The sequence below is a fragment of the Apteryx mantelli genome, chromosome 4 (genome assembly GCF_036417845.1).
Source record: "Apteryx mantelli isolate bAptMan1 chromosome 4, bAptMan1.hap1, whole genome shotgun sequence".
Taxonomy (NCBI): Eukaryota; Metazoa; Chordata; class Aves; order Apterygiformes; family Apterygidae; genus Apteryx; species Apteryx mantelli.
The window spans coordinates 31,394,017-31,415,204 of record NC_089981.1 but is presented as its reverse complement, the minus strand read 5'-3'; the positions used below and the strand labels follow the sequence as shown (position 1 = coordinate 31,415,204).

At 36.2% G+C, this 21,188-nt stretch overlaps 1 protein-coding gene across 7 annotated transcripts in view; it reads right to left on the bottom strand.

The window, feature by feature from the left end:
- The window catches only part of BMAL1 (basic helix-loop-helix ARNT like 1), a 55,222-nt gene that overhangs the window by 6,699 nt on the left and 27,335 nt on the right, over positions 1 to 21,188 (bottom strand). For 4 of the 7 annotated variants that reach the window (XM_067296152.1, XM_067296150.1, XM_067296151.1 and 1 more), the window contains exons 2-15: positions 20,296 to 20,388; positions 19,440 to 19,587; positions 16,613 to 16,633; positions 15,542 to 15,580; positions 15,172 to 15,213; positions 14,034 to 14,191; positions 11,618 to 11,697; positions 10,535 to 10,627; positions 9,184 to 9,301; positions 7,338 to 7,487; positions 6,270 to 6,516; positions 1,546 to 1,652; positions 1,045 to 1,195; positions 381 to 469 (exon numbers count right to left, since the gene is read on the bottom strand). In XM_067296152.1, coding sequence (XP_067152253.1) covers positions 381 to 469; positions 1,045 to 1,195; positions 1,546 to 1,652; positions 6,270 to 6,516; positions 7,338 to 7,487; positions 9,184 to 9,301; positions 10,535 to 10,627; positions 11,618 to 11,697; positions 14,034 to 14,191; positions 15,172 to 15,213; positions 15,542 to 15,580; positions 16,613 to 16,633; positions 19,440 to 19,579 — 1,435 coding nt within the window. In that variant the 5' untranslated portion in view covers positions 19,580 to 19,587; positions 20,296 to 20,388. Of the gene's footprint in view, positions 1 to 380; positions 470 to 1,044; positions 1,196 to 1,545; positions 1,653 to 6,269; positions 6,517 to 7,337; positions 7,488 to 9,183; positions 9,302 to 10,534; positions 10,628 to 11,617; positions 11,698 to 14,033; positions 14,192 to 15,171; positions 15,214 to 15,541; positions 15,581 to 16,612; positions 16,634 to 18,480; positions 18,539 to 19,439; positions 19,588 to 20,295; positions 20,389 to 21,188 lie in introns of those variants that run through there. The other 3 variants (XM_067296154.1, XM_067296153.1, XM_013957912.2) reach the window with 3 other exon arrangements.

Here is a 21,188-nt window from a genome sequence, read left to right as displayed (position 1 = left end):
TTATGATCTATCCACCCTGAGTGTACATCTGCACTGACAACAGAACTTGAAGTTGCTCTGGGACGACGTTTGTTATGCATATATAACAAATAGACTCCTCCATGAAGGCAAACATTTCTCCTCTAACTCACTCCTCCAACCTTGTTCATAATTATTTCCTCTGTCTGACTCATTCACATTCTCTCTCTGACCATTTTGCATTCAAAGCTGATTTAGGTTCATCGGGGCAAGAACTGCTTTAGCATTTGTGTGTCCTAAAACATATTTTTTCCTTAGATTTTAACAAATTCACAATGGAAAAATGCAGCAAATTTATGCATTCAGGATTAGCTGGTAACAAGGCAAGGCTGCTAATAATTTCCTCACAGTACAGTAGTTACCTTCTCCAGCCTGGAGAACACTGTCCATACTATGTGGAGAAGCTGCAAGCTGTGGAAAGGCTGTGTCCCCACTGTCAAGTACATTGGTGCTGTGAATTTCAAGAATTAAAAGAATCAGTGATTAAGAACCCTACAAAACAGTCTCTCTGCCATTGTGACAGAGCAGAATGCTTCAGGGTTTAAGTAGTTTATGAATCACTATCACCTCTGTGAAAGAAGCACTGTGACTGACATTAAGGCTAGATAAACAACAGAAATAAAACATCACGTTACAACTCAAAACGTGCAATGCAAAACCCAAATTGCTTCTCTCATGAGATGAACTCCTCTACAGCAGTTATGCTGTTGTGAAGTCACTGCACCTGTACAGAATCCTCAAGGAAAAATAATGCATCTCCCATACATCTCTACAAGGACTGTAACCCCAGGTTTTCCCAAAGAAAGAAAATATTTATATGTTTGAAGACTTTAATAAGCACCATCCAGCCTATATTACAATTCATAAGTCAACTAATTCCCCTCCCCACAGTATGCAATTCTGGCTGCTATCTGTAGAATACTTACTGTCTTCGGGAAGATGTGCACATATTTATGTCAAATCTTAGCTTAAGGCAGGGCAAAACAATCAGCATTTACATGCATTTGTTAAGGGAAAAATACTTACGAAACAACTGTATTTGTTGAGACAATGTATTCTACTTCTTTGGTCCAAGGGTTCATGAAACTGAACCAGCGACTCCTCAGTGTAATAAAAGACCCATCTTTTATTTTAAACTTGTAGCAGTTGGTTGTAATTTTTTCTCTTGTCTGCAAAACTATAGACAGATAGAAAGTGAGTAACCTTGTTTCAAATAGGCACAATAACTACACAAGCAGAATCCTTGTCAGGGAAAACTCAATTCAGCTTATTCCTCCCCTCACCTCTGGAGAAAAATGCTATTTCTGCAGCTTTTTTCCCCTCCATAACCAAAGATCAAATATTCATTAAAAATCCATGGAAGTCTAACATAATCATATCATTCAGCTCATGATGAACAATGTTCTGAACAGAAGCATTTGCAAACAGAAAGACAGCCAAATCCTTTCAAGTTTCCATGGCTTTCTTAATACACTATTTTCCCAATATTTTTACAAAATTTCTTTATTGAATTATTAATAATTGTACCTTGTCTATGACATTCTGCAAGATGTCCTATATCATCTTGATGAAAATACTCATAACACGAAGTACCTAGAAGTTCCTGGGGTAAGTATGCCAGAATGGCTGTTGCCCTTGGGGAGGAGGGAAAAAAAATTGTTTTTCAAGTTGAAATATTAATGACAGATTACTAAAACTCATACTGAAGTTAGGCAAGCTGCAAGTAATGCTGAAAGGTATTTTAGCTTACAAGGAAAAAATTCATTAAGAATACTCTGTTTTCTTTTTAATTCTCAGGTAATTATAAAAGCACATAACACCAACAGCCCTCAAGTGGTGTATTTGACCTATCACCACTGGATGTAAGAGTTTCTAAATAGCTTTGGAGGTATATTGTAATTCTGAGAATTTAAACTTGATTAAAACTACTTTGTAGCAGCCACAAGGTAATATGAAGCCTTCTGCATATGATGCCATTAAAAATAAGCAGACACCTTGGGTTTGAAGAGCCGCAGTTTTCCTTTGTGTACCCATGGTGCTGTTGAATAGCAGCACAATTTTAGCATAACTAGTGTTTCAGGAGCATTTTCTCCCAGTTGCAAGACTTAGAGTAGAACTGCCCCCCCCCCCCAAAAAAAACCAAAAAAACACCCAAACCCATAAAAAAGAAAGGTTAACAAACAGAATTTTCCTAAAGAAGCACTAAGAGACCTAATGTATATCTTTATTTTGAATCAGACAGGAACACAAAGCAAATAGAACAACTTTTCATTTCATCAGAACAGCCACAAAGCCAAATCATTTGCTTCCTCATCAGAAAACTTTAGAACCAAACACACCTGAGATCTGCAACATGGAAAAGACACATGGGTTCTTGATCTGACTCTCAGGTAGTGTTCAAGGAGATGTTGGCAAAGATGGAATACATCTCAAGAAACTAGGAAAAAAGACTTCTTTGTACATCAACTTGGTAACCCAGGCCTTAAACTAAGTTCAAGAGGAAAAGTGAAGCAACACCGCAGATAAGTGACAATAGGCTAGACAGTGGTCCAACACAAGGCAAAAGGGCCATTCTTGACAAGGAAGAAGTTACAATGGGCCGGTGGGCTAAACGTCCTGGAGATCTGTACGTTAAAACAGGAAAACAAGATGTGTTTCTTCTGTTGTTTATGATTTAGAAGCTGTATCAAATTTAGTAGGATAACTCATCTAACCAGAATACAAACATGAAAAATAACAGATAGGCAAGAGGGACATAGGAATTGGTGTCACCTTGCACATTATGGATGTGTCTGCTTGCCACCAGCCCCCAGACCATGGGATAAGACAGACTTGTTGAAGGTATCCGGGGAGGGACAATTCATGATGGCTACCGTGGTGCATGCAGCACAGCCATCACCTGGCAAAATCAGTACTTGCTGGTAAAGGAGGAACCATTTGAGAATGCAACAAAGCAGGATTAACATCCAGGAATGCCTTGAAATGCACACAATTTTATTTAGGAGATAGATAAAACTAGAGGATGAAGGACAAAATCAAATCTGCAGAAGCTCTAGGCAAACTGCTTGAGAACATCAGGATAGAAAGTAACATGGCTGAATGACTCAGGGGTAAGAGTTTGAGACCCTCTAGCTCAGTGGAAGAATGGACAGCAAACAAAACCAATGACCTGCAGTAAACTTCATTTTGTATGTCTCTTAGAAGAAAATTCGCTTAAGGAGAAATGATGGTTTCTTGAAGAAATCAGTATAAAAGTCACAATTCCAAACTAGTCCAATGCAAATGAAATAGGAAGGGTAATAAGGAACCAACTCAGCTAGATCATCACCTCTTCTGCAATCTCAAAAAAAGCCCAAAGGAAATATTATAAAATGTAGAAACTATTTCATATTAAAAAGTGAGAGTAAGAATAACAATAAGAACATAGAGGGACAAAAAAAGAGATACAACTGACAAAAAAAAGAGAGATTTTTAATGCAGGGTATTTTTTTATTTTTCCCCTTAAAAGCCTTTAGTACTAATCAGGTGGCTTACATCATTAGTCCTCACTGACAAAAAACTCTAAGACTTCAGCCTCAGAGAAGAAAACATTACAAAGTATTCACATGAGAGAAATTTTCAGACTGGCTTTTGTCTGGTGAACTTTATCCCAGGACACTTAAAATACTGACAGCTGTAAGACTGCTTTGGTGAGTTACACCTGAGAGCCTGTGGAAAACCAAAGAGCAGCAAAATGTAGAGTCTATCATTAAAAAGGAAGAGCTTGGAACAGACTAAACTTTATTCCAGTATTTTTCCAAGAACTGAAATAGCAAAGCCTCTTAACGGCACTGGGGTGGGGGTTGAAGGCCTGGCATATATGATTAACAACCAGTATGGGCATCAGTAAGCAGCTTGCTAAACCTTTTTAATTTACTTTCACAGAAGGACAAACAGGTCTTGTGGAATGTGGATGATGTAACAAACTATGACAGATGTCAAAAGACCTAATGAATTCAAAGTTTGACATTGTTTTACAATGTATTATACTAAGCAAGGAAGGAAACCAAGCTGCTATAGATACTACACGTACTAACTAGCTGGGCCACCACAGTCAGAGAATAATTTCTTAACTATTCACTGTAAAAATGGCAGGCTACACTGAACAGAGTTTTAAAAAGAATCACCCCATTTCTTACTTCATTCAGTACTTTTAATGACTCTGGATGGTGAATTTGAGAGTAAAATTAAGTTTATTAAATATGCAGACAACATCACACATAGCTTCAGAATTCAAAGTGATCTTGTAAAGTGGAGAAGCAAGCTAAAGAAAAAAAAGAAAGATGTAAAAAAAGGATGAAATTCAAGAAGGACAAGTGCCAAGTAATACACTGCTGGAAAGAATGATGAACAATTAGGAAATAGTTCAACAGAAGGAGATTGAATATAATATACCATAAGGCAGTTTTGTTCAGTCACTGACAGCAGAACACCACACTAGTATGTATCTATCGGAGAACACCCTATGAGATGCACAGAACAAACCTGCTACTCAGCCCTGGAAACTTCAGAACCAAAGTTCAAGAAGGGTGTGGATGAAGCAGGCACTCCAGACAACAGCTACAAGAATGGCCAGAAACCACCATCTGAGGAAAGATTTAGCTTAACCCCCCCCCCCCAAACAGATTTATTTCATTGCAATCATGCTTCCTATCTGAAAGATGCACAGCACAAAGAAGAGACTCCATCTGTTCACCAAGTCATAACGGGTTTAAACTGCAGCAGAGAAGATTCAGATTTAGCTTATCTGTTACTAGGAATGCCTTTCAATGGTAGAGGTTAGTGGTTCCCTGAAACAACTTGCCTGAAAAAACTGTGGTATCTTCCTTTAAAACCATCAAAAAAACCACAGGATAAGCAATCACACTCGAAGAATAGTGTAGCACTTCATTGTAAATCTGAAAATGGCCTACATGGCCTCTTGGGTCCTAGCTGTTCACAATCCCACTACAAGCCCTTGTTTATAGTCTAGACTTGTAGTCAATACATGCACACAATTCAGTGAGTAATGAAGTATTTTTATACATCCCCTGCTGAGACAGTTTATCAGAAGACACCTTGAAGAGCACTCTTGTCATGCTTTAATAAAAAATATTAGATATGTGCTTAACACTTTTACTGGATGTGAGCCAGGTCATAGACAACTTTCAAGATCATTTCTTCCAGTGAACTGAACACTACACTTTGGAGCACGGACCCAGGAAATCCCAGTTACTTTGCAGACAGTTACTGTGGAATAGCTGCTACACACACTCTCATTCAATAGTAATGCAATGTGCCCCCTTGCACAAATGGATAAATTAAACCAACTAATCACCTTCCCTGCACAACAGAAACATGAGCACAGGTAATCACCTCATAACAACTGATGAAAAGTAGCTCATGTGTTTCCAGCTCACGGATGCGCTTTACGGCATTCTGCATATAACACCCCTCTTCCACTGCTGCTAAATTAGTATGGAGTTTACTTGTGAAAGCATAATTTTACACTGAGGGCTAATACATGCCATTTTCCTCATCAAGTATACAGTATATTATTAGAGGAAGCCAGAGATATGCCAATTATTTTTAATTTAACTGCAAGCATAAGGAATTGGTTCAGTTATGAAGTCTTTAAATGCTCAAGAAAAATCAAGTACAACATTAATGCCTAATTATTCTCCAGAAGTTTCTCTATGCTAATTAATGCCTACATCTTTTCTTTTCCTGCAAGTTCTTCTCCAGAGACTATGCACTCCATAATGGCAAAACATTAGGGTCACAGAAAATCAGAGAAGTGTCTCTTTTCTAGATTCCCTTAGACAAATGACAAATGAACAGTGCAAGTTTATATGAACAAAAAAACTGCAACATAGAAATAAATTAATGGTTTTCAACTTTTACAGGTGCCCAAATATTCTCCAGTGGAAGCATGGATCCCAGGATACGAAACTTAAGCCTACGGATGAGGCTCACTTAAAAAATTCCCTTTCAAAGAGCCCTTCTAAGTAGTATACATCCTTCAAGGTACGTAGACAACAGCTGGAAAACAACAAAATAGAGTATTGGGGGAAAAAAGCAGAAAAACTTGTAGACAACATTTACTAAAAAGTTGAAAAGAACAGACATTTCTTTTTTGAATAGTATTTGCGCTACTTTAAGTATATATTATGCTGTCAGTAAATCAGTGTTGGACAGTGACTTATTGCAGAAGTTATTACAAATACTCTTACCTCTGATCTACAAAAACAAATTTCCCATCTATTGCATGTCGAGAAACATATTCTGTAGGTTTCACCCTGATTTCACCATTCACTGGTTGTGGTACTACATGGGGATGCAGCCGTCCAATTGCAACAAGACAACTTAAATTACAACCCTCATTATCTGGTTCATTATCTTCATCTAGTCCCATTTTTGTTGGTGGCCAGCTTTTTAAATATCCTGTACTATGGATAGTGCAAAAGCTTTTGCGGTCTGCTGTTTAAAAAAAAAGAAAGAAAGAAAGAAAGAAAGTAAAGCTCATTTATGTCATCAATACTGCTTTTGGAGAGCTTCATCTTTCAGTTTTGCTAAAATGCACAAAATGCACCTCCCCTCTTATCCTGGAAATCTGGGATATTGCTCACTAATGGTTTTTCAGTATTCCTGTGATATCGCGGTGCATTGGAGAAGTCAGTATACAATATACCTCTGCAAAATCATTGTTTATACTGAAATGCCAGATAGTTCAGACCATTTGATAATCTTTATGTAGAAACTGCATCAACTCTTATTGTTTCAGCATGGGATGCAAATAACCTAAAGGATTGTTTGGAGAAATTAGTATATTAAAAAAAAAAAAAAAAGACTTTTTTTCAACTTAATATGAGGCTCCTGGGAAAACACAAACAATATGGTTAGCTGAAAATACACCATTTGGGGTGCACAGGGGTAAATGTATACAGGGCTGAAGATTAAGACTCAATGATAGGTAGTACAGGCAGTATCTGAAAGAACTCATCTCCCCTCGCCTTGAGCAGGCAAGACTGGCAGCACACACTGCTCACAACAATTTCAAGAAAGGAGAGAGGAGAATTTGGCTTTATATGCTGATACAACATGTAAGAGCTACTCTGGAAAAAAGGAAACAGTATGAAGAGGAGAAAGTAACAGACCTAGATATAGTTCATATAGCAATATCTTAAGAGGAAACATAGACTCTAGTAGGTAAGTGTCAAAAACTTAACCACTGCACGTTAGCAATTGTAGAAAAAAAATGCTTGATAGTCATTCTATTTGACAAAATGTATAATTGTTACCTTTCTTCTTCGAACAGGTTGAAGGAAAATCCTTGTCTTCTATTTTTACAGAAGGTCTATTGCACTTCATCCTACAAAAGAAGGACCGTCTTGCTCCAGAACATAGTCGTGATGGCCCAGGTGTTATATCAGTTTTAACTGGGAGTCCAGCTGCAGCAAACAAAGGAAGTGAGGAAACCTTCTCTTTGTTAGATAAAATCTTAACCATACAAATGATTACATCATACAACCAAACTGTATGATGTTTTAACTTTGCTGGGACTTGCACAGATGTCCCAACTGTTACATCCTTCCCAGAAGCAAAAGTGCTATTTTTGAGATTTTCCTTTAAATGACCCAACAACAACAGGATACCAACTGATTCAACTGACCATATCAACTTAAAGAGTTCCTGATTATACTTTCTAGTGTGAAAACACTGACTTGAGAATAAAGGGTTCTAAATGCAAAGATTACAAATAAATTGTAAAAATACTCACACATCTTGCAATAAACATTTTAATTTCTTTGAATACTATCAATTGATTAAAAACAGTGATTATTTACCATAACCAGAGTGGTACTTCATACATACAGTCACCCAACAGTCCCATAGCCCTTCACTTCAGACTGGAAGAGTTTTCTATCATAACACCCAAAAAGCACATAGGAATGTATACAGCAGAACAGGCCCAGTGCCATTTCAGGTTCCTCTCAACTGCAGTATCTCAATACATCAGATTTTTTTCATTGTTCTGATGGAAGGGGAAGAAAGTGATATGCACACAGACTGCAAATCTCCAAGAACTCCAGTTATGTGTAAGGAGTCTCTCTGTCCAGAAAGAAAAAAGTCCCTATGACCATGCCCTAACAATAAGCCCTAACCTTTATCATATTCTTGTAGGAGGTTTTTAGAATCCTCTGTGGAACATAACTGGAGAAACATATTACGAAATGGCACATCAACTCTGGGAGCCAACAGCAGAGTGCTGGTATGGGGCTCCAGGAAGACACTTGGCACGTGTCAGGAATGCAGGTATCAGCAAGGTCAACGATGCAGTCGGAGCTCTAGTGGAGAGCGCTCCAAGAACTGAGGGAGGTTCTAACTCACACAGTAACTTTTCCACAGCTTGCTATCCACCTCAACCATTTCTGCATGGGGATATACATAAATGGACAGCTGTAAACCTGGACAAAAACTTCTAGGGCGCTGTAGGCATTTAACATGAAGAGGAAGACAGTGATTCCAATGTTTCAGTGTGTGTCTCTGTCATAGCAGATGGGAAGACCAAAATTCATGGTATTTACTTTTGCCTTTACTTTGTCAGAGGCACATAAAAAAGGGATAGCACTGGATAAGCATACTTGAAGATCAGGGAAAATTTTCCAGAAACCAGGAGCCTCTAGGCTCATCACCCTGGAATGACCTATCTTAGTCCAGTTTCTGACCTCGAGCTGGTGGCTTCTTTCAGATGAAAGATCCAATACTGGGCAGCTAAAATACAGGCAAGTCTCCAGTGCTACCTACTACCATTCTGCTCATACTATATTATCACTGGTTGCTACCTCTGATGCCTGGGAAAAAAAGGATTCCTCAAAGGTGAAGCCAGTTATTAAAACTAATACATCTATATTGCAGTACATGCCAAACATACAAGCTTCCATATTTAGGTATCAGTTTAGTACTTTTTTCCCTGCCTTTAAGATGGAATTTCCTTGACATATGTGAGGTACTTCTAGCTGGAAAAGAATCTTGTGGAATGACAGGTAATCCAAACAGCTCCTCTCTCCTTCTGGATGTTAGGTAAATACTCAGAATCATTGTATCTGGCTACATGACACTGTTTCAAAACACACAAATACTCACTTTTTGCATCTATAAGCCTTTCCCGTGGTGCAGTGTCAGAAGAAGAGAGCTGTTCCTTCACTTTGGCAATGTCTTTAGGATGAAGGTAATCAAATAAGCTTTGACCAATCAAATCATTCTGTGGATATTGAATATTCAGTCAAAAATTAAAATAATTGTACTGCATATTTTCCTAATTTTAGCATCCATTATTAAGAATCCTTTTATATATAGGTCTGACCAATGAACATCACACATCTGAAATCCAGGATTTAATGGAATGTATTTATTTCCTCTATATGTTTTGAAGTTATGACTATGTTGCACAGTAATTTAATAATTCAGTTATTTTCAGTAAATGTTTTGCAGAAATAGCATGCTCAGTCCATTAACAAACAACATTTTGGCTTCTGTTTAGTCTCATTTTGTATACTACATGTTTTAAGTAAAAATCATAACAACGAATATTTTCTTTCAATATTTATGTCATTAGTAGGTATTTAGTATATATGTAAACTAAAGGCTGCTTGAAGTAAACCTTGGAAAAAAAAATTTTTTAAGTTGAAAAGGATAGCAGATGACAGAAAAAATGAAGACTTATTTACACATTATATAGTGCAAGTCAAGCCTTATGTTAAGCATGTATTAAAACCTAGCTTTGGTCTAATTACGTCTCAGATTGTATTTTGGAGGGAGTCAATCCATGGATAACACCATGGAAATAGTTTCTATTTTCTTCAGTTTTACTTGACAAATCCCACTCCTATGTTGGCAATGAGCACTAATATTAACATTTTTCTCTTTCCAGACAGCCTCAAGAGAACTGAAATATACAAAAATAACCTTTTAAAATAAAATTTTTGACAAAGAATGATGCAAGATACTCCAGTGTTTAGATACAGGTGCTGCTGCCCAATAGCAAATATTTGGCTCAATACAAATCTTAGATGAGTTTTTAATCCATTATTAAGCAGGATAGCAAAACCAGAACAAAGATAACCAAGTAGAAAAATTCTCCAGAACATATGTGAAGCTGCTGGAAGAACCTCAGACTGATTTTTCAACGTTCACTTAAAAGCGAAGTTAGATAACACTTGTGCAAGTGTGATGGTAAATCCCTAATGAGAATGTGTCACTACCAGTGAAACAGAGTTAGTACATTTTCACCTCCTTAGATTCAACTCAAACCAGGAACAATTTTTTCTAACAACATTGCAGAGATCAGAAAGCATTTTTTTGCAACAAATATCACCTTTCAAGATAGACCATTCACATGAATACCCCCCTCTCCCTCCCCCAAAATAAAGGCATAATCACATAAAGCCTTTCAAATCTTCTAAGGCCTAACATTATTTACGATAGAAAAGAATACCTGACTGTAGTTGAGGATCTTGAAGACAGATTCTGAAACAAACAGTATCTTTCCTCTGTCACAGCCCACAACAAAAAGAAATCCATCTGCTGCCTAATTAGGAAAAAAAAATGTAAATTGCTAAGTTATACATCTTCCCTGCATCATTCTAGCCTTTAGAAGCCTTTTATATACAGTAGAATTTTTAGACCAGGAAAGCTCTCTCAACATTTATAGAGATAACTGAGTCAACAAGCAAAATATGAAATTACAATGAATTTTTTTTGCATTTGCAAATATTTTTGGCATCTTTCTGGGAATCATGCCCAGAATTTAAAATCGTTTTTATGGGAAGAAAGAATCCGTGTCTTGTCCTGTAATATTATGATTATGTTTACTAATGCTTTTGTTTTCAAATTAAAACATTACCTTAACTATATTTACTTCATATTGGCTCCTTTAGAAACCAAACACAACCTGAATATTTATGTGTCTGCAGGTAAGTAGTACTCATTCAGAAAGTACTATTTTTCAGTCACATACAAGCATGCAGGATCAGGCCCTAACTTTATGGCTCTAGAGTCACAATGCTGCAGAAATTCAATCCTGCATATGCTGTATCTGATCACTGCAGTGCTTCACAAATTATGCAAGCTACTAGAAGTGCTTAACTTCCAACACAAGTGATATATACTCTCTGCACTGTAAAAGAAGTATAGAGCAAGTAGCCAAACATACTGAGTTCTGTTGCATCAGTGACCTCAAATAAACCAAATTCATTACATCATTGTATGCTGAAAATCATGTCAAGGTATATAATTTTGGTTCATTCCATGAAATAACCAAAGATTCTGATGATCAGGAAGCGTGGTGCTTTTACGATCAAAATATCTGAGCTTCTCAGATCTCCATCTAAAATCCTTTTGCTTAATTTTAGACATGCTAATCATCTTTAAATCACATTGACTTTACGCAATGGTCTGTCATCCTCCATAATCAAAACATTCTTAAGCTGAGGTACAAGGTAGAAAAATACTGGTGTTTTACTTTGGGAGAGCTATATTCACAGCCATTAATATCTCATAATTAAAAGCTGAAACATACCCTGAGAATAAGATGTTTTAATTCATCATCTGATAAAAAAGCAGGCTTATAGTTTGCTTCTGTATATGGATTTGTAGCACCTAAAGAAAAAAAAAAATCCCCTATATATTACTAAGTTTGCAATACACAAATTTGACGATAAACACTTAAATGAGCAATATTCCTTTGGCTCCTCTTTGTACTGTTATTATTTTCAGTTGTTTCTTAAGATGAAAGTTGCTTTTTTTGTTCTCTTTTACTATCTAGATGAACTTTGCAGGTATTGGCCCAGAAAAGGATGAAACCCTTTTGCTAAAAACACAAACATACTAAAGTGTAGGTCATAATTTGAATTAAATGTCTTCTGAGATAAAAATTGTTCCTCAACATATTTTTTGCCTTGAGTGCTGTGCTTGACTTAGGAAGATCTATTCTCAACATTAGAGGTCAAAAGTAGGAAATTAATTAATAAAAAAAGATTTCTACCTTCAAACTATTTCTTCTTCCTAGAACCTAGTAAAATATGACAAGGTCACTTAACCAGACTATCAGTTAAGAGCTTACAAATTGGTTCTCTCATTCCATGTCAGAGACATAAAGCCCAACATTACAGAGGCTGTATCTAACGACATCAAACTCCCCAAATTATCAACAAATGAGGCAGTTAGTTGTTCTAGCATAATTCTTCCCATTCAATTTCCTTTAGAAAGACAAAAGGGAATCAAATTAGTAACCACTGAACTGTTATTATGTACTAATCTAGCCAAATGACAGTGGCAGAAAAAAGTTAAACTTAAAAAAATGCTACGATAAATATGGCTGGAATATGCCAGGCCTCATAGGAACTAGGAAAGTGACTCTTTCTGGAAATTTGCTGCACCACTATCCTTTGTGAGGGACATACTCTCTGGAGGCTTAAGCTTCCATCATCACCACAGATTGCATCCAACAACTGATTCACTCTTAGACAAAGTTCTAGGACATACAGAATTTAAAACAATCCCAACCCTTCCAAAACCACAAGAGTTTCCTTTCAGGTGCTTGTAACAGAAACCAATTAAAATTACTCAAATCAAATTCTCAAAGTACTGCTTACTCTTTCACAAAGTGTTAATGGTACGAAAACAGATCTCGCCAGTCCTGTAGGAATATTACTCATACCTAAAACCTAACTTTCTGTCCAAACAAATCTTGCACACTGCCTGCCTAAGAGCATTGCTCAGTGCTACACAGGTAAGTGTGGACTGCCACTTAAGCCCTTTGTTCCCTTCCCCTGCACACCTCAGCTGCTTTGCCTTTCTTGAATCTAGCGATGGTGATCAATAAGGTCAGCCTCCTGACTTGATGGAAAATTCTTTGCTCGCACAAAAAAGCTCCCCATCAGATATCACATCATGAACCTGCAGTTGCTCATCTGCAAAACAGAGGGGAAAGGGAGGCCATGTCTCTTAAATGGTAGCTTCATGTTACAACAAACTAGCCATAGCATAAAGCCACACCTTGAGTTGGAAGGTACAGTCTGCAGCATTTGTCTTTCCATGACTTGAGTCTCTCAGCCTTTGCTAGCCCACACAAACTCCTTTTTTTTCTAGGTTCTGATATATTTGGTATTCTTAAGGATTCCAAAAGGAAAAAAAAAAGTGCTAAAGATGACATCTGACTAAGTTCAAAGGTGTTTCTAAGGAAGGAGTCATGGAGGATAAAAAGGAAAGGCAGCCTCATTACAGTTTCATGTTGTAACCAAATCTACATCTTCATGGCTGTATCTGATGAAAGGCTCTGGATGCTTAAGACTACAGCACTATCAGGTGAGAAAGTCAGGAAAGGAGTTCTGAAGAGAATTCCATCGTGAACCACAGCACAGACAAGATGCACACATAAGGGCTCCAGCAGAACAAGTAGCTCCAGCAAAGGAACAGCATGCTTACGTCATCTCTTCTACACAGAAAAGCCCTAAACAACAGCTTTAGCAAGAGACTGAAGTAAGATACTTTTCTAACGTCACTCTTTAAAACAAACAAACAAAAAAAAACCCTTAAAGCTACAGAATTTAACAAAAAAAACCCCTTAAAGCTACAGAATTTAACAATTTGATTTGCTAGAAGAATATGCATTAGTCCCCCCATACCTTAAAAATGGCTAATTTTTAAGCAGCTCAGGTGAATTTAACAAGTTAAAAGTTCTTTAATCTCCACAAGTGTAACTACACCAAACAAAAGTAGTGTTGCAAACTCCTTAGGTGCCTACAGCTCATGAAAAATTTTGGAATCTCAAGAGCTATGGTGTGCCGCAGTAACCTATAAATGAAACAGAATCACCTGCTAATAAAAGTCCTCCTGCAGGGCATTAACTTACTCCTTTTTTGCAGAGGCAAGAAAGAGGGAGAAGATTAATGGCTTTGGGGAAACTCCATATTGTTCCCTCCCCACCAACTTACCACGTAATGTTTTCATATGCTGGACTGCCATTCTCAACACAGTGAGTTTATCTAGTTTTCGAGACATAGCGTTGCATGTTGGTACCAAAGACGCCAGTTCATCTATAAAACTGTTCATTTTATCTCTACGCCTTTTTTCAATTTGACTGTGAGCCTCCCTAAACAAGTACGGTGGTGAGGAAAAACAAGAAAGCATGAGAAAATAAATCATTAAAAAATAATCCAACTCTTGAAAAACAGAAATGCAAAATAACCTCCCCCTGACAATTAAGTCACCCTCTTATCCTCATGACAAGGCCATCCACATACAGAGAGTTCTCCAGACATTAAATGTTCATTATTTGGGTGAGTAACAGTTATAAGCAATAGGTAACGCTGCAGCACATGGCTCTAATTTACCAGAAAACACATATAATGTTGGTCACCCTGTACACCGCATATTCAGTTCTGAAACCATACATTAGACAGCACAAAATTATCTTATGAATTTCCTACTGCTGTCCAATACTTCTTAGCACATACACCAAAACCTAACAGGAGTCACAAAGGTCACAGGTAAGCAAATTCCAGTGTATATAAAAATTGAATAAAGCATTCAATTAAGTATTGTAACCAGTATACTATATAAATGTACTAAGGATTTAAAACTATCTCTTGCTGTGGCAATATAAGTTTTCTAAACATCCTACAGTTTTCCATTTAAAGTATTTGAGATACCTCTGAACTAAGCTCTTGCTTAACCAGGAACATGATGATCAACACTGATTTTATTTTTGTTCTATATCTTCAAATATTACAGAGTCTCTATGAATACTTTTGTGACCCACTATGAGTTTAAAGAAACAAGATTACAAATGTAACATTACCAGAAATATGTGCAGACTTCAGTTTCAATGTTAATATTAACAGAAGTGACTAAAAACATATTTTAATAAAGTTATCTACCAAATCAGCATTTTCACAAAACTATATGCAGTTCATGCAAAAAAAAAAAAGTTAGTGTAAAAATATGGAAAAACAACAGAAGGTCAAAGCTATAAAAATTTATTTTCAGAATAACAAACACATGCAAATATTCCTTATATAGCAAAAGGTGAGATAGCAATTCTTTTCAATATACTTGTTAAGGGTATATTACCTTGCATTTTTTATTCTCCCTTGTTGGTCTGTATACTCCAATCTGTTAAGAAATGGTATCACAAAATTACAGTACTGAAAACAATTCTTTTAGTGCATCTCACATACCTACTGACCTTCATCAAAAATCAGCATTTTATTTGATTCTTTATTTAACCATTCCTCAGAAAAGATCATTATTTACAATATTGCAGTGCGTCTCAAACTTTTTTTTTTTTTTTTAATTTCTGTAACAACATTACGCCTTTTTCCTGGAAAAAAAAAAACAGTTTGGGGCACCTGACTGCAGTGACATTGAACACTGATATCTAAACACAGGATCCTATGTTAGTACAGTGGAACTAACAATTTACTGACTGTATCAATAGTACCTTCCATGTTGGTCATCTTTATCTGTGTCCATACCTTCCCTGCAGAAACAGAATAAAGCAATTTATCACAAATTAAGCAGGATTAGCAAAGCTCTTATCAAACTGTAATAGAATTATTATAAAGTGTTCCTGCCACATTTAAAGAATACAAAAATGAAAACTTGGAAGGACTAGAGAAGTTCTGGTTTTTGCAATACTAAAACATTTTCTTAAACTGGTTTTCTCCTTTAGAGCAAGCCAAATGGCACAGTTTGATGTATTTGACAGTAAAACATGCTGCAGTTCAAAGACATCATCTATTATAAAATGTTTTTCAATTAACTGGAGAAAAAAAAATGAAAAAGGACATATCATTTTTCATGCCTTCATCAGAAATATGGCAATTAACTTGCACTTTCCACAGTTAAAGGTTTGAACATAGGCAGTCATCGAAGTGGGTACCGTAAAATCCACAAGTTGCCCTGAATTAACTTGTGCAAACGTCTGTGTGTTCTACAGCTTAGTTTGCCTAACGGTAGATGATTTGGAGGTAGGAGACAGTAATAATCTAGACCACATAATATATTTAAACATTGAAAGTGGCCAAGAAGAAGGACAAGATTGGAGATTGTATGAAACTAACCAGACTTATTTTAAATTAGTACAACTTTTCAGTGTAGACGCATGGCTTGGATTTGTCTCAACACCTGAAAAAAAAAAATCTAAGGAAGGAGGCACGAGTGATAAAAAGAAAAAGGATCCTTCTCACTACATTTATACTTTGTAATCATAACTACAGAAATAAGAAGAGAGGAAAGCCTAAATCTTCACATTAGTACCTGGTAAAAGACTTTGGATGCCTAAGACTACAGCACTATTAAACAAAAGAATTAACAAAAAGAATTAGGAAGAGAATGTTTTGATATATTTAAATCTGTACAACTGTGTTTAAACGGACATTCTTAAATCTGGCTTATTCTGGTTTAAATTGTACCTGTAAGTTGTAGGTAAAGGGAGGGAATGATGAGGAAAAAGACACAGCATCTTTTTCAAGTTTGAAGTGAAACTGATTATTGAAATATTTATACTTACTCAAAAGGAAAGCCATCAAGTCTGAAAAGATAATAAAAAAAAACATTACCCCCTACATAAGAAGTTGTAACACTACCTACATTTTTGCTGAACTTCTTAAACTAATAATTTATATTCTATTTGAAATGAAAGCACAATGAAAACAAAGACAATAGCAATGAATGTTCATATTTTAAGGTGACAAATTTGTTCAAGTTGATCTACTTTCAGAAAGAATAATTCCGCTTTTTAAGATGGGATATTGTTACAGTTCATTACACTAAATGTGAAACATTAGACATAATTTAGGACAGTTGTTTCACTATTATGCGAATTACTATGATACTGTTTCATCTGCAGAAACAAAAAGATCTCTGCTCTACACATATTGCCCTTGTGGTCAGGTAAATGAAATTTCAGAGTACTCCAAAGCCAGGAATAAAAAACGTATCTGAAGTTTCTCAGTTTTTTGATTCTGCCCAGCAGGACAGATAACCATTTTCTCTTAGTTAGTACTGATCCTAATTCTGAAAATTATACAGACCTCCTCATATCATAAGGAAAATAAAAGGAACCTCTACATGCAAATTAACTGCTGGCATCACTTCAAGACTGCAAAGGGGCCTGAAACAGCACTGAGCTTTAACACATTGAGAGGCTAGGTGGTTTTTTAGAAGTTTTATGACAATCCTTTTCATGTTAGTCATTAACATATTACCATTATTTCAGTTCAATATTAGACATTAGCATTCTTAAAAATAAACATAACAGTCTTTCATATATTATTCATTGTACTTTCTAATTAATCACCTTTGTGGTTAGTTTTTAAAGAAGTTTGAATAATGCTAAGTGTTTTCTTCATCTCTCAATTTGCACATTCAAGTTACTGTATTAGCCAATGGCTCAAAGCACTTCTGATGCTTACAAAGAAATAGCATGCAGGTCTAGAGTAAGACTTAGAAACAGAAATGAGGCATCAATTATCCACTTATATAGGTAGCTGAACTACTGTTCCCAGGGAATGATTTATACTCTGTAGTAAATCACATGGTAGATACGGCATCTCAGTTCTTAGTTGTTTCAGTGCAAATTCATTTACAATCAAGTTGCTAATGAAAATTGATCTGATCTTTAGCTACAGGATGCTTGCTGGGACACAAAGTTCACTTTAGCCTTAGAAGAACCGAAAAGAAAAACCTAAAAAAGGTATTTTCACCAGGTAACTTACTAATGCTTCAGGTCAGTTTTAATTTTTATCATATATTATTTTAACTTAAAACTTTATTCCTAAGAAAGGAACTAGCTGTTTAGGGACCTGTGTGCAAAGTCTTGGATTCCAGCACGTGACTAGAACAGACTGTAGTGGAGAACGGATAACCTTTGCTGAAGTGACAGCAGTAGGTTGGACCGGAATTTCCCTTGAGGGGCTGCAGGAGAAAGAATTGAGATGAAGCTGGTATGGAGAGCTGAAAGAGCAGCTCACCAATAAGCTTGTTTGTACTTGAGAGGTCAACGGAGAACAACACCAAAACAGTCAGGTTCTTCCTTACTCCTTGACTAACTTCACTGGTCAAGGAAGCATAAAGCTGGACACTCATAACAATTTATAAAAGAAACAGATTGTTAATGGGCAGCAAAAAGCTGAACAGTGGCATCTCTGAATAACATTTACAGATACATACATACAGAAAGATGAATCAAGGGAGTCTATCTTAAGTTCTATGCAAAAATAGGAATTTTTTGAAACCACCACTTCCTTTGCAACACAACATGAACTGTAGTAAGAAGACAGCCATTGTAAACTTATTTTACTTAGGATTTAAGGAAACAGTATTTTCACATATTTAATAAAATGCACACACAACCTAAAGGGCAGAATTATAACTTACAAGAGCAAGCTGTCTTTTGGAAAAGAGGACTTGAGCAATGCTTCCTAGCCAGAAGAATAAAGATGGAGAAATCCTTTCTAGAGAAGAGGAAGTTGGTAAGATTGAAGCTGTTCACTGAATTTTGCAGTAGTCAATTCAACTAGAGGGAGTCATCTTTTTTTCAGGAAGGCTAAATGCATATTATGGAAGATAGGTATGTAGTAAGTATGTCCATAGTCTCTAAACAGTAACTAAAGTTTTGCACATAAGTCATCCTAAAGAGAAGCTCTCTGCACAGGGAACCTAAATCTCAATTGTTATGCTTAGACTGGATTAAAAATTATACCCCTCCCTGCAAAAGGAATTTCCAACAATCCAATAGCCCATGACAATAAAATCTGTGGAGAGTTGCATAAAAATGGATGTTACATAAAAATGGACTACATAGCTATATTAATGGATGGGACCCATCCATAAATTAACCTGCAGCTAGCCGCTATAAAGTTGTAACACATATGATGAGGGCAAAAATAGGTGAACAGAAGGAACTATTCCTAGTTCTGCTTCTGCTTTTTAACTGATTAATTTCCTTCCTGCTAGTCAGACTATCTACTTCCTATGTAAATGGTCAATATAATCATCCTTCACACTGTACATTTCATCTATATTAATTTATCTTTCCTGACCATGTAAAAGATTTCTCTCCTCACCCTTATCACAAAAGCCTTGGTACAGATTGTGACACTAGCTGCATAGCCCTCAAAACTGGCTGCACTGAAATGAAGGCTTTATGTTTATTATTAAATAAGGAACTTTCTTATTAGTGTATAGTAACTTTTTCCTTCATTAAAACCTTTACAACAGGTTATCATGAAAAGGTTATTAAAAAAATTACTATAAATACTTCCATTGTCCCCCCACCATGATGTTCTGTCATAATCTCTTCTCAACAGTGCTAAATCAAGAGAAATCTAACTTACTGATAATCAGTAGAGCTTCCTTTCCTTTTCCTATTACAATCCATTCCTGAAGTGCTAAGGGAACTGGAGATCAAGTCAGTAGGATCTGGTGACATGAAGTCACTAATTGTAGAAGAAATGTCCATCCTTTGGTCTGCCATTGGTTTGTCTGAAGTTATCAAAAAGAAAAGGAAAAAAAAAAGACTGCATTAACAGAATCAGAAATTTACATATTTTTAACCAAAAAACAAATTTCAAGCTTAGTATACTTAATATCTGCAATAACTACAATTCCATTATTTGCTTTTGTCATAAAACAGAGACAGGTTAGTACTGTTTCTTTCAACTGCTGTTGTATTAAACACAGCATACAAACCATTCTCAAAACACATTACTTAACACAATGTTTTGCAGAATCGTCAACATGAGCTGGAACTAAACTGGGTTTACTGTTAACTGGCCAGCCAACTGCTGCTAACCAACATAAAGGATAAGTTCTGTTTGCCTTTTGCCTATTGGGGACAATAATTTGAGTGTCTCTCTCCTTCAGTTGCAGATCATATTCTCAAAGTTCATAAACTTTGCGAGCTCCACTTCCATTAAATTCCATGAAATAGAGTTCAAAATACTTCCAGAGTAAAACAGGTTAAATGAACACCAGCACAAGAGTCCCCACAAATAAAAACCTAATAACCCAGCTATGGTCTAAGAAGCCTAGTTAAAGGTGCAAAGGAATTTGATTAGCTTTTTGTTCTAAAGGATGTACATTTTAATCCTCTAGACTGCAAATAGCTCATTTAATTATATTGTTTGTAGAGACATAGTAAACAGCTTATCCATTACTAAAGGGCATCAACTGTGAAACAAAGAATTTTACCTAGGGAAAGAAGCTGATGCTCAGCCTGAAGCAGTTGATCACTTTAAAACATTTTCATGCCTTGTAATTTGTTAGTCAAATATTTCCAAGAACCTGAACAGGAAGAAAATCAGCTATCATGAAAATCACTTTCAAGATAAGTTTGTCTCGAACAACTATTTTAGACAAAGTTTACAATAGCAAATAGATACTTTAACAAAAAATAAAATTTCTGTTTTCTACTTGACAGTCAAATTTTAATTTTCTTTAATAAAGTATAGAAGCTTTATCCATTATCAACAAAGTTAGATGATGGGATGTGCATCTTCAAAGGACCCAGCTTTGGAACAGAACAGGTATCCTCAACATCAGTTCCCTCTGGGACCTGTTTATCACTCCTTGGTCTTTTCAACTAGTCACATAAAAACCCTCCACAAAACAACGATCAGATCTGAATGCATTTACTCTTAGATGCTACCAGAAAGAGTCAAACGGCTGCACAGCGTGAAAGATAGACTGATCCTTTCATTTCCTGGCTGCTTCACTTTTAAGCTAACCATAGCAGTAAGATGATTTGGGCTGGGTTTACTGCTTTATTTTACTTTGTAATAGTAGCTGGTATTTTCAAAGGAAAGATGGTTAAAATTATTGTTCTATTCTGCAGGCTTCAAGTTTTAAATCAAATCCACACACCATACTGTAACTCAAGCCCTCAGCTATGTCTCCCAACTACACTGTAAGCTTAGTGGCCAGCTTGCAGATGGATGCCCTTCGCTTCCAGGTTTCTGTCATGAAATACTTTTCAGCAAAACTTACTGTGTGAGACTATGACCTTAAAACAGTTCTAACAATCTGTCTCTAGTAAAGGTTAAATTTTTGAAAGTATTTGAAAGCACTGTTTTGTGGTTTATATA